At 34.7% G+C, this 12,857-nt stretch overlaps 1 protein-coding gene across 5 annotated transcripts in view; it reads right to left on the bottom strand.

The window, feature by feature from the left end:
- The window catches only part of KLF12 (KLF transcription factor 12), a 448,910-nt gene that overhangs the window by 169,926 nt on the left and 266,127 nt on the right, over nt 1–12,857 (bottom strand). Inside the window, exon 1 of one of the 5 annotated variants that reach the window (XM_022577046.3) lies at nt 6,914–8,132. The exons of the other annotated variants lie outside the window; for them this stretch is intronic. Within the exon in view, the coding sequence (XP_022432754.1) occupies nt 6,914–6,946 (33 nt within the window). The 5' untranslated portion in view covers nt 6,947–8,132. Of the gene's footprint in view, nt 1–6,913; nt 8,133–12,857 lie in introns of those variants that run through there. 5 annotated transcript variants of the gene reach the window in all.

Here is a 12,857-nt window from a genome sequence, read left to right as displayed (position 1 = left end):
GTTTTTCCCATAGGTAATTGACATGAAGATAATCAAGAGTTGGTTGTGAAATTGCATTTCATATTTATTAAATGTCTTATAATGATTAATTAAAAAGGATATATTACAACACTATAGCAGAGGTGTGAAGGGCATGGGCTATAAACACTAATAGACTTAGGTTTGTGCCCTGGCTCTGCCCCAGTTCTGTGACCACAAAGCAAGTTGCTTATCTGCTAAACTGCAGTTCCTCACTTACGAATGGTGCTAATATTTCTACCTACATTTGAAAGGAGTTCTGAAGATTAAATTATTGAAGGTACACTGCCTGACACAAAGCACTCAATTAAAATTGTGGTTGTATTTCTTGCTGTAGCTATTATTTTTATCTATTTTACTCTAGTGCTAAAGCTAGAGATGACTATATCTGATAGTCTGTAACAGTTTAGCTTCCATAAAATGACACTGCCTTGATTATTCAATAAATTATATTAGCACACTATAGGGTCAAATGTTGAAATTTGTTCATTACCTTCTGCAGAAGACAACTGGACATATTTATGATATAACTACCAAAACCAAGTGGAAAATACTAGAAACACACAATTTCTTGTTTTCAACGCTTGGGGCCATATACGTTAAAACTTTGAGGATTTTAGGAAGGTAAGAGCACATCGCCAAGAGGGTTCGGAGTGGAACTGCATTCTCAGACATATTAATATTTTGGCAGTAAAACAAAAGAGCATTTACATCGAATTAGAAATAAGGACTATAAATATCCGCACATTGGTTAGGTCCAGGTTTTAATTCTAAATGAGTTTTTTTTTAATTTTTAAAAAAATTTATTTATTTATTTTTGGCTGCATTGGGTGTTCATCGTTGCGCATGGGCTTTCTCTAGCTGTGGTGAGCGGGGGCTGCTCTTCATTGTGGTGCGTGGGCTTCTCATCGCGGTGGCTTCTCTTGTTGCGGAGCATGGGCTCTAGGCACACAGGCTCAGTAGCTGTGGCACAGGGGCTTAGTTGCTCCGCAGCACATGAGATCTTCGCGGACCAGGGCTTGAACCCGTGTCTCCTGCAATGGCAGGCAGATTCTTAACCACTGCCCCACTAGGGAAGCCCTAAAGGAGTTTTTTTTTTTTAATGTTAAATTTTCCTAACTTTTAACAGATAAGAGATTGTGAAACTGGATTAAATGATACTGATAATATCAATTCTACATTTTTTCATTAAAGCTGTGTTGCATATCACAGAATTATAGGTTAAGATAATTGAAGAATAAAAAAATCCTTCCCTTGGTTTGCATAAAATGGTGCTGGATAATTTCTTGCTAGTGCAACTCTAAACAGTAATTCCAGCTTATATGATGACTCCTTAATTGTATAAAGGATATGGCAGATATCCTGATTTGCAAAAAGGTGACATGTAGATGGCATTACCCCTTTCCCCTTATTTCAATTAGGAATTGATTTCTTTCATTATACTTTGCTGGTTAGCTAGATTAAATTATTAGATTTGAATTTTAATATGCTGGAACATTTTTGATACTTTCCCTGGTCAGTAGATGAGATAGAACCTAAGCAATACCATATGAAAAGGGGGGGGGTCTTAAGAGAAAACACTGATTTACACTTTTCCTACAAATACACACAAACTATATCAGATTGTAAATAGTTCCCCAAGATGAAATGGAAAGGTAACAGAACAAAGGTAACAAAAAACATACAATAAGACTATATTTAAATGTAAAAGATTCTACATTCTGCAATTAAGTAGACTAATTTTTTATGGCTTTAAAATCTTTTAATATTTTAGATTTTGTTAATACCTTAAAACTGACAAATCTTGAATATAAGAATATAGAAGTTGAAACTGAAAGAATGAAAACAGACTCACATAGCTATATGAATACCAGAAAAAGTATACTGTAAACTCAAATAATTACTATAAGAGGGACATTTCATTTTGACAAAATGACCTCACAAACAGGAATACATATAATTGTTCTCAATTTATAACCACCTGAAAACAGCCTTAAAAACATAAAGGGCTAAAAATGAGAAATAGACAAATCCATAATTATAGTGTGAGATCTTAGCACACCTCTCTTAATAGCTCATAAACAGGGAGCTAAAAGTATAGAAGATGAAAAAACAAAAACCAACACAATTAACAAAACTACCTTAGTTGATCTGTTTACAATATACCTGGTATCTCCCCAATAAACAGTGCTTTTCAAGTACTCTGAAACTTTTACCAGAATTTGACCACATGGTAAGCTGTAAACTAACTCTTAATAAATCCAAAGAGTTAAAATTATTCAGCATATGTTCTCTGACCATAGCAGAATTAGGCTAGGTATCAATTACAAAAAGATACCTAGAAAATTCCAAAACACTAAGAAATTAAGCAGTACACCTTAAAGTCAGCCTGTGGGTTGAAAAACTATCACAATAAAAAGAAAATAATTTGATTCAAATATGAATAAAAATATGATATGTGAAATCTGTGGCATATATCTAAAGGTGTGATTAGATGAAAACTTATGCTAAAACATAATTACAAAAGAAGAAAGGTTGATAATCAATGATTTAAATATCTATCTAAAGAACTTAGAAAAAGAAAGCAAATTTATCTTAAATAAAGGATAGGAAGAAAACATTTAGTGTACTAGAATTAATTAAATAGAAAACAAATGCACAACAGAGAACCTAAACAAAACCTGAAACCTGTTATTTCAACAGACCCATAAACTAATAAACTCACAGTAAAACTGTTAAAGAAAAAAAGAGAGAAAAGGCAGTCATTACCAATATCAGGATTAAGAAATGGGGATGTCTCAATTAAAAACATAAGAGAATGTTAAGGATAGATTTATGCTAACAGATTTAAAAATTCTGATAAAATAGAGAAATTGTTTAATAAGTACAATTTACCAAAACTGACACCAAAAAAAAAGGAAAATCAGGGCTTCCCTGGTGGCGCAGTGGGTGAGAGTCCGCCTGCCGATGCAGGAGACGCGGGTTCGTGCTCCGGTGCGGGAAGATCCCACATGCCGCGGAGCGGCTGGGCCCGTGAGCCATGGCCGCTGAGCCTGCGCGTCTGGAGCCTGTGCTCCGCAATGGGAGAGGCCACAACAGTGAGAGGCCTGCGTACCGCAAAAAAAAAAAAAAAAAAAGGAAAATCAAAGTATCTTATTTCTATTTCAGAAATTGATTTAACCTTCTGACTTAAAAACTCTAGGGCCAGATTTTGCTTCATGAATTATTTCAAACATATTATGATGAAATAATTTAAAAATAACCCAAATCATATGCAAAATCTTCCAGAATTAAAAAAAAGGAACACATTTTAAATGTTTTTATGAGGTTGGCAAACTTGTGATCAAAACCTAACAAAATTCAAGAACAGGCAAAACTAAGCTATAGCTTTAGAAGCCAAGATAGTCATTATTTTGAAATTGGGTAGTGACTGTGATGCAACGTCAATGGGACACATAAATTCCTCTATTTGATCTGGGTGGTAGTTATGTGTCTGTGTCATTTTGTGAAAATTTCACAAACAGCACACTTGTAATTTGTGAACTTTTCTGTATGTATGTTATATATCAAATTTAAAAGAAGAAACATACCTAGAAAAATAAATGAAAGAGCCAAGTCCTTAGATTAGAACTCACTACAGGTCAACAATAATCCATAAAACATTACGTGTGAATTGTCTGAAGAATAAACTTGTTACCTTGATACACTAGCATTCAGAGTATTTTTTCTGCACATGTCCATGAAAAACAATTATAAGAAAAAGAGAATGCCTTGCTGAAATCAAACCCAACTACACTGATGGCATTTTTCCAATGTCAAAAATGTGAAAAATAACATTTGATGTGATTTCTCAGGAAATCCATTTAAGTTTATATGGATATCAATATTCTTTCTAAACACCAACCTAAACTATGTGTTTAATAATACAATTTCAACAAATATAGCAGCACACCTTTCCAGAGTTTAATTTTACATTTTGAAAATTATAAAAGAAATATCTGTCCAATCCTCTGTCCAATTTCTCCTCAACTTTTCTTAGATTTTCCATAATCATCCTGCAATTACATAGGTAAGATTTATCAGTATACATATATGTAATGTATTCAGCGCTTAACATAGCTCCTGGCACCTTGTCCTTATAGGTACTCATTAACAGTCATTAAATGAAGGAATGGACTTCATGACAGAGCAGACAGTCTCTTAACAATTTATCTTCCATTGAAGACTTCAATTTCCTCTGAAGAAAACTGGTCCCTCCCTTTCTAAAAGTTAGAGAGTTCTTCTTTGATGGAACACGTATTGAACAGTTCTATCTCTTCCCTGTCCCTGACTAACTTATCTTTTATAACTGAAATAAAAAAGCTCCTAGTAGAGCCATTCTGATTACTCTATGAGTCATAGAACTTCTCATTTATTTTGAACCAGAGTAACTTTTTTGCTCTTTGCAGCACTCTAAAACTCCAGCTTTCCTACGTTCTCCCCCCACTACCATGTCCAGTATTTCTTTTCCAACGTTTACAAAATTCAATATAAATTTCCATTCTCCCCAGGTTGCCATCTTTTTGACATCCCTTTTTATTCAGAACCTAATCAGAGCATCATCAGTTTCACCTCATTGCTTCCTTTTCCTATAACTGTAGCAAGTCAGAGATTTACCAGATGTCCTAACACTACACTCCAATAATATTTCACTTATACGAGTTAAACAATTTACACATTATATCATTGATTTTATAATAACATTGTAAAACACATGTCAACACAAATTTGGTTCCATTCTACAGTCATCACTTTTCAAATATTTCCCATTTTGAAGTCCACAGCTTGCTTTTTATTCTGGTATAGAGGAAAGATATTCTTAAAAGTACTTAAAGGTAGCTAGAAGTGTGTGTGTGTGTGTGTGTGTGTGTGTGTGTGTGTGTGTGTAGATCAGTGGTCTTAAACACAATCTTAAAGTGATCCTTTGTCCTTATGCCTATATGATCATTCAGCTTTATGAAATGCATAACGTCAGAACATTTGCCTTCAGAGCTTTGAGAAGGTCTCAGTAGAGAAAAACATAAGGTTAAAGTAGAAATTAGTGTGAAGGGATGTTCACTGAAAACCACCTAAAATTAGCTACAAAGAAGGTTTCCCTCTAAACCTTGCCATCCTTTTGGTCCGTCAAATGTACTTTTCCCCCCACTATCCTAGCCAGAGTCTTTTCTTCTCCAGACTTCTTTTCACTCCCTTGTTGATAACCTTTTTATTTCCTTTCTGGTCACCTTCATACTAAAGGTCGGGGAAAAACCATATTCAGCATTTTACACACTATATAAACAAGTACAAAACCGAATATTGTATTTGATGTGATTAGATTTTGCTTATCATCTATTACTACTGCTCACTTATATCTCCCTGAAACACAGGGGTGGAACATCAAACTCTCTTATATAGTAAAGTTCTAGATTCTGCCAGTGAGATGCCCTCATGCAAGTATTAGAAGTCAGAAGTGAGCTGGAGGTCATCTTCTGGCTGGGGTGGCTGCTGACAACAATGTTCCACGTTGTAGGGTTGAATAATTTGTGTGAGAAGCATTTGTGTCCACAGCAGTAATGGCAATACCAGGAGCTTCCCAGTCTCTGCTTTACAGCTATGATGGTGTGTCCTGAAATCAATGATAGAGAGGCAAACCCACCTTCAACCCCTCCCTCCCTTCAATGGATTACATAAACATCTAATTCTCTACATTAAATTCCTGGCTGCTTGAAATTCCACTCAATTCCTAGAGTGGTTACCATTTCCTGTGTTATAGTCTGCAAACCTGTTAGGAGATTAGAAAAAAATATATGAATATAGATAAGAAATGTAAAGGAAGGTGTAAAATGCACAGTTACCCGTCACCAAGGATATGCATTCTAGGTTCTTTAACACAGCATAAATGATAACCTTTGATAGTCCCACACCCACCTCTCATATCCCTCCACTCTCTCCGTCTCAAAGTGCATGGAGTTTCCTCACATTATTGAAAATTCTGGGCCCCTTCACACATTCTGTTACCTCTGAAAAGAAGTACACAATTCTCTCCCAACCACTTTTTCTCCACCCTCAACTTTTCCCTAACTTCTAGACATCTTTAAGATGAAATTCAGATGTCCCCTCTTCCAGGAAGCTTTCTCTGAAACTCACTCTAGTCCCATTAGGAGCTTTCTTCTTGTGTCCAACCTATTTTTCCACCTACCATGCTGTATTAAAATTATCTGCCCATGTATCTGTCCCTCTTAGAAGACTGCTGAGTCCTTGCAGTGTGGGACTACTTTCAATAAATATTTGTCAAATGAATAAAAGAGAGAATGAGTCTATATTTTTCATTGCTCTATCTGCCTGAAGAGGCTAATTATATCAGTTAAAAAATACATCCCCCATTTGGTACAGTGGAAGTTTACATTTTTGTAGGGTTCAGTTTTTAAAGGGAATGAGGAAAAATCTATGGAATGGATTTCATCAGGGCTTGAATCAAAGCCCCAGAGAAACTTTCAATTCTCCCCGTAAGCTACTTCCCTAAGCGTGGGAGACTACGTACTTAGGTCCTGCACCCTATAGAAAGGGAAACGATTCTAACAAGTCCTATGTGCGGTAAATGATGGCATTTTTTTGTCCAGATTTTATGTCTGTCACACTAAAATACATTTCAAAATTTAATCTACACACCTTATGTCAGCATCACCCGCCTTCACCCTGTATAAACTCATTTAGTGGCCAAAATTTCTCACTTAGGTCTTCAAATCCCTTTCAGTATAATGATATATATAAACACAAAAATAGAAATGAAAAATGAAAAACTATAAGTTTCATTCAGTATTTTGAACTCAAGTGTCTGCAGACAGTTTATGGATTGAGACTCCTCAGTCCTTACCTGAGGACAGGTGTAAGGTGGGCAGGCAATCATGCTAGAACTGGGACTGGAGAGATGGACTCTGCCAGGAACCTGGACCACTGTCCAAAACAGAACAGGGAATGGGAGTCAGACTCCACTGATTAGAAGAAAGGGGATTAACTCTGGGAGCACCTAGGAAGCCACCAGCCATTGCTAGGTCTTACCAAGCTCTGGATTAGTTGAGTAGTTGGTTCTTTACGGCCAGAACCCTTTTTGACTGATCAATCATTGTTCTACCTGTTCTTAAATAGTTCTGATATCTCACTTGGCTAAGATATCCTCATAAGTGGGTACGGGAGAGGTAAATGGAATGAGGAAAAGAGGGAAGTTAAGTATTGTCTGATAAATTTTTGAAACAATCAGGAAAACAGAGTCAAGCTTTTAGGAGTAGAGGTCTCAAGGCTCAGCTGTGGGAATCAAAATAATCAGAAGAAATGACTGAACCTTCATGAGAGTAGAGAATTTTACTTCCTTCACTGATAGTGCCCAATATCTGGAATGTTTGCTGAATAAATGAATGGAATGAGGCTGGTGCTGTTACATGCTTTCCTTTATCCCATTTGCTTATTTCTCTCTTGGTATCTCCTTTGGTCACTGAGAATTGCCCATTGCACCTACCATATTTTCACGGTTTTAAGCCTAAAGCAAGACTTTCATTACGTCAAGTTTGTGTGTTTATACTTTCATTTATGTCAAGTTTGCACATGGGTAATAACAAATATAAGCTGAATCACATTAAAATCAAAGGTGAAAAACTAATCACCTAATTTTACCATAGAACATTACAACGAATTCAGCAACTGATCTAAATGAGTGATTTTATTAGCCTTGGCCATTTGATAATAGCCTGTTAAAACAACCTAATCAATGATTAATTTGACCTGGTTTGCTCTCGTCTCTGCTTCCCTATTAAGTAAGAACTTCCATAAATAATCACAGAAATCACTTTAGTAGATTTAACCTCTAAAAATAAATAAAAGGGAGGATAAGCCTAAACATGAAATGAGCCAAGAGAATCATCTGTCAGACACTGAGAAGAGAGGCTTCCTAAGAAAGCTTTATTAAATGTGGTCTGAGATTTCTATCATTTTACCATTAGCCTAATTTTACGTAGATGACGATGCTCAAAATATTGTTTGTCAAATTTTCTTTTACTTTACTTTTGGTATGACTGCTGTGTTTTTACTTCTAGAAACAACATGCAACTTATATATAACACAGCTTAAAATCAACTTACATCGTAAGTTCCCAAACAAAAGTATATGATATAATCAAAGCACTGGGAAATGAGCTATTAGAACCCAACTTTATTATTCTTTCCCTATGTCCATATTTGTTTCTGTGGACTTTTCTGAAAACTTTTGCTCAGCCTAAACTCTTTAGTGAACTATTTTAAAAATTGTAATAATATATTTACTTGAATGTGTTTTATTTCTGCTCCAAGTAAAAATATGTGAAATGAAAAGATTTAATACTCTTTAATAATTCTCAGAGGAAAAAAACATAGGGTTATGAAATATCAGTAATATGTATTAATATGTTTCAAAATATCTAAAAATAATTCACACTGATGATGTTTTCAAAAGCTTTACTATAGCATTTAAATTAAGAAGGCATTCAGAATTTATAATGAGGGTAGTAAACATATGACACCACTCAAAAGAAGGCATTGAAGCAAATAATTCATTAAAAATGCAAATGAATACAAGTGAACTTGGTTAGAAAGGTTACTACGGAAGTGGAAAAGGCAAGGTTGAGAACTGTTCACTGGGGAGAATTCTGATGAGGTCAAGTGCAGCCTTTGGAGCTGTGGACGACTTATTAAGGAAGTAGCAGTTCTGAATTTTTATTACTGAGCTTTTCTCACACTGTGATGATTTCAGATAAGGTTATTTATGAAGTCTCTGAATATTTGACCTTGGGACTTTAATGGACACTAGATATATTGCTTTTTATGGGGGAAAATAGGCAGTTCTATGAAGGTAAATCATTCAGATTATTGAAAGAGAAAAGAGGGGAAACATCCCCTGTGAAACATTTGATGCTTGTTCAATAAGTTTAAGCAATTATGCACTACAAATTAGAATAAATTATAAATCAGTCAATCTTACTAGAAGCCATAATGTCATGTAAAATAAATGACATGATGCCCTTTTCACAATAAAATTCAATACTGACAAATTCAGTTATTTAGGAAAATGTAACTGCAGCAATGTCAGTCTATTCTGAATTATAACATGCCCAATAATGAATTTGTATTTTCTTTAGCACAGGGCACTGACTTTACACCAAAGTGAAGTAAGTACTTGTACAGGCTTGGGAAGCAGACAAGGACACCCTATTACACCACCCACCAACTTGGCAATAGCCTCCCTCAAGTGAAACCATTACCAGTTCAAGTCATCAGAACTAAGAGACATGGGACAATTGACTGTCACAACTTAGTAATTATATTATTTTATTTTCTTTATTATCAAGTGATAATGAAGTTTTCAGTGAAAGCTTTCTTTTAAGTAAGAACTTACAAACACTATCCTTTGGATTAGATATTATCTAAAGAAAACTTTTAAGAACGATAGCTCCTTGTCCTTAATATGTTGCAAATATCTAGCCATTGCTAAATATCAGATTGTAATTAGGAACTTCAATGATGAGATATAAAATAAAAACATGATTAAGAGCAACTTAAATGTTGTTTACTACACTGTTTCAACAGCACTGGTCATCTTAATTTTTCATATATCATCTGCAAAAGAACACTTATTAGAAGACAGCACAGTAATTATTGCCAAATTAGAAAGGCCACTCAGTATTAAAAAAAAGAATTGTATCAGTAGATTTATTTTTATAATATTTGAAATATGCAAAATAATGCAATTAATATAGGTAGGCATAATAAATATAAAATTTATATGAACCATAAGAAAACGAACATCCATAATTAGTTTCTTGTCTAATATATGTCTTTATTCTCTTTTAAGGTTATAAGTACCAGTTTTACAGCATCCTACAAATTTTGATATATAGTATTTTCATTATCATACAATTCTAATTATTTTTTAAATTTCCATTATAATTTGCCTGATTCATGAGTTATTTATAAAGATGTTAAATTTCAATTTTTTTTACATTATTGACTTCTAATTAAATGCAGTGGTCAGGAAATGTGGGCTGTGTGATAGGAATTTCAGAACTTTGATGAGGCTTGCTTTTATGGCATTTTTTTTTGTACATTTTTACAGTTTTGAAAATTTTGAAAGAATGATTATTTTCTAAATTATTGATGCAAGGGTCTATATTTTCTATTCCAGTTACCTTATGAATTATGTTTTAGAATTCATCATTATCTTTACTAGTTTTTTCTGACATGAAAATAATTGACAAAGTTATACTAAAATCTCCCTCTGTATGAGAACTTTCCATTTTTTATGTTTAAATCAATTTTGCTTTATATATTTTCATGCTACTTTTTTTAGCTGCCTACAAGTTTATAATTGTTATATAATCCTGATAACATGTAATATATGTAGTGAAACTCTATCACTACCTAATTATATTTTCTGTAAAGTCTGAATGATCTAAAATAAAATGGATACATTTCCATGATAAACTTGTCATCATTCCTTTACTTTTAATCTTTATATGTTTTTATGTTTAGGTATTTCTCTTGTAGACCACATATAATTACACTTTTAAAATCAAACTAACAATCTCCATCTTTTGGCTTTCATGCTTAGTCCAATGTATTAGTGTTCTATTGCTGAATAACAAATTACTGCAAACTTAGTGGCTCAAAACAACACAAATTTATTATCTCACAGTTTTTGTGGGTCAAGAATCTAGCACATTTTAGCTGGGTGCTCTTCACAGGGTCTCACAGGCTAAAATCAAGATTTCAGCTAGTCAAGTCCTCTTCTGGAGGTTGGATTAGCATGCACCCTTGGGTGGGGCAGACAGGAAAACTTGGAGGTTGGCCAGAATGCAGCTTATCACATTCATTTACATTTATTATAACTAGTGATATGTGGCATTATTCTTATCATCTTACTTTTGGCTTTCCATTTGTTCTGCCTTTCTTACCTACTTGTTATCATTTCTGATGTTAAAAAAACACATAGAAAAAAAAAAGATGCCTATACTTTTTTGTTTGCTTCTTGTCTTATACATTTTTTTCCATTCTACTGGGTTTGGAAATTATGTACTGCACTTCTATTCTTTTAGTAGTTACTCTTGAATTTTTACCAAGCATAATTAACAGTGTCATAGAGATATAACATAAGGACCTTAGGAAACTCTCTAAACTTATATGTTATGATAGTCCAACATTTCAGTTCTGTCATTATATAAAAATCCTACAAATTAAATATTAGTAGTAGTATCTCAAGAAGAAAATGTGTGTGTAAATTTATGTAATGCTCACCAACTTCTTTGGTCATCATTCCTTTTTAGATTTCAGATCATCCTTTTGGGATCATTCTATTTCTTCCTCAAGTATTAATATGTCAGAATCATTTAGTTGAATACTTTAGGAAGTCCTTTACTTTAGGTTCTTGGTTTTTGTTCACTCAAAAATGTCCTGAGTTTTGCTCATATTTTCGGAAGCTATTTCACAGAATTATAGTGAGTGATAACACAACTTTATGTTGACATGTTCTCTCAGCATTTTGAAAATACTATCCCACTGTCTTCTAGCTGCCATTGTTGATACTGAGAAGTTGGATGTCTCTATTGGTATTTCCTTTGTAAGTGATATCTTTTTCTTGCTGTTTTTATGAATTTCTTTGTCTTTTTTTCAGTTTTGACATTGTAGTTTATCCACTGAGTCAATTATACTTCTTATTTTTAACAATTCTATTTGTTTCTTGATCTCAGTCAGCCCTAGTCTAATACTGACATTGTTCCCAGGGTAATTCCAATTATGACCTCTTGATATTTTGTTCCCAGGGTAATTCCAATTATGACCTCTTGATATTTTAGTGTGCATGTGTATGTGTGTGTCATTGTGTTGACTGGGAAGGGAACAACTAGGAATGGTGGAAGGACCTGAAAAATCTGCCCTATTTTTTCTCTTCTCTAATTGTTTTTCAGTAGGATGACTTTTCAGAGTATTTACTCCTCCATACTACTGGAAGTATCATTGTCTATAAAGAACAAAACATCAAATCATTTAATCATGTTTTTTTTTTTTAAGTTGTTTCCTTCATTGCTCTTGGACATTTGTTTTATTACTACAACCTGTACCATCATAAGTAACACAATTTCTTATAATGCTAAGTTATGTCCCATATTTTGAATAAAGTGCATGCCAAATATAAAATCCAGGTGACCCAGCACACTAAATCTCACCTGAGAGAGTTAAATAGGCCATCAGAGCAACATTTGCATACAACTAAAATGACCAGAGTACTTTTCTTTAGGCATAATTATGTAATTTAGGCAATAAAATTGGAAAAAAATGACTACTTCATGCTCAGTGATACACTGCTGACATATTCTCCCTCAAACATTTCCCTATCGTGGTTCACTGTTTGATATGTGAGTAGAGATAAAGATTAAAAAAGGAAAGAGTTTGGGAATTCCCTGGTGGTCCAGTGGTTAGTACTCTGCGCTCTCACGGCTGAGGGCCTGGGTTCAATCCCTGGTCATGGAACTAAGATCCCACAAGCCACAGGGCAAGGAGGAGGGGAGGGGAGGGTTGGAGAGGGGAGGGGAGGGGAGGGGAGGGGAGGGGAGGGGAGGGTTGGGGAGGGGAGGGGAGGGTTGGGGAGGGGAGGGGAGGGGAGGGTTGGGGAGGGGAGGGGAGGGGAGGGTTGGGGAGGGGAGGGGAGGGGAGGGGAGGGGAGGGGAAATGTTGGCTAAGCTATTAACCAGGAATGACTACGAATACTCCTGTGTTTATTCACTTCTCCCTAAAGAACTCTCA

This window comes from Delphinapterus leucas, chromosome 18 (genome assembly GCF_059928025.1).
Source record: "Delphinapterus leucas isolate spDelLeu-1000000601 "Yukka" chromosome 18, BTC_Dleu_Yukka2, whole genome shotgun sequence".
In the NCBI taxonomy this organism is placed as follows: domain Eukaryota; kingdom Metazoa; phylum Chordata; class Mammalia; order Artiodactyla; family Monodontidae; genus Delphinapterus; species Delphinapterus leucas.
This window is presented reverse-complemented; position numbering and strand designations above follow the sequence as displayed.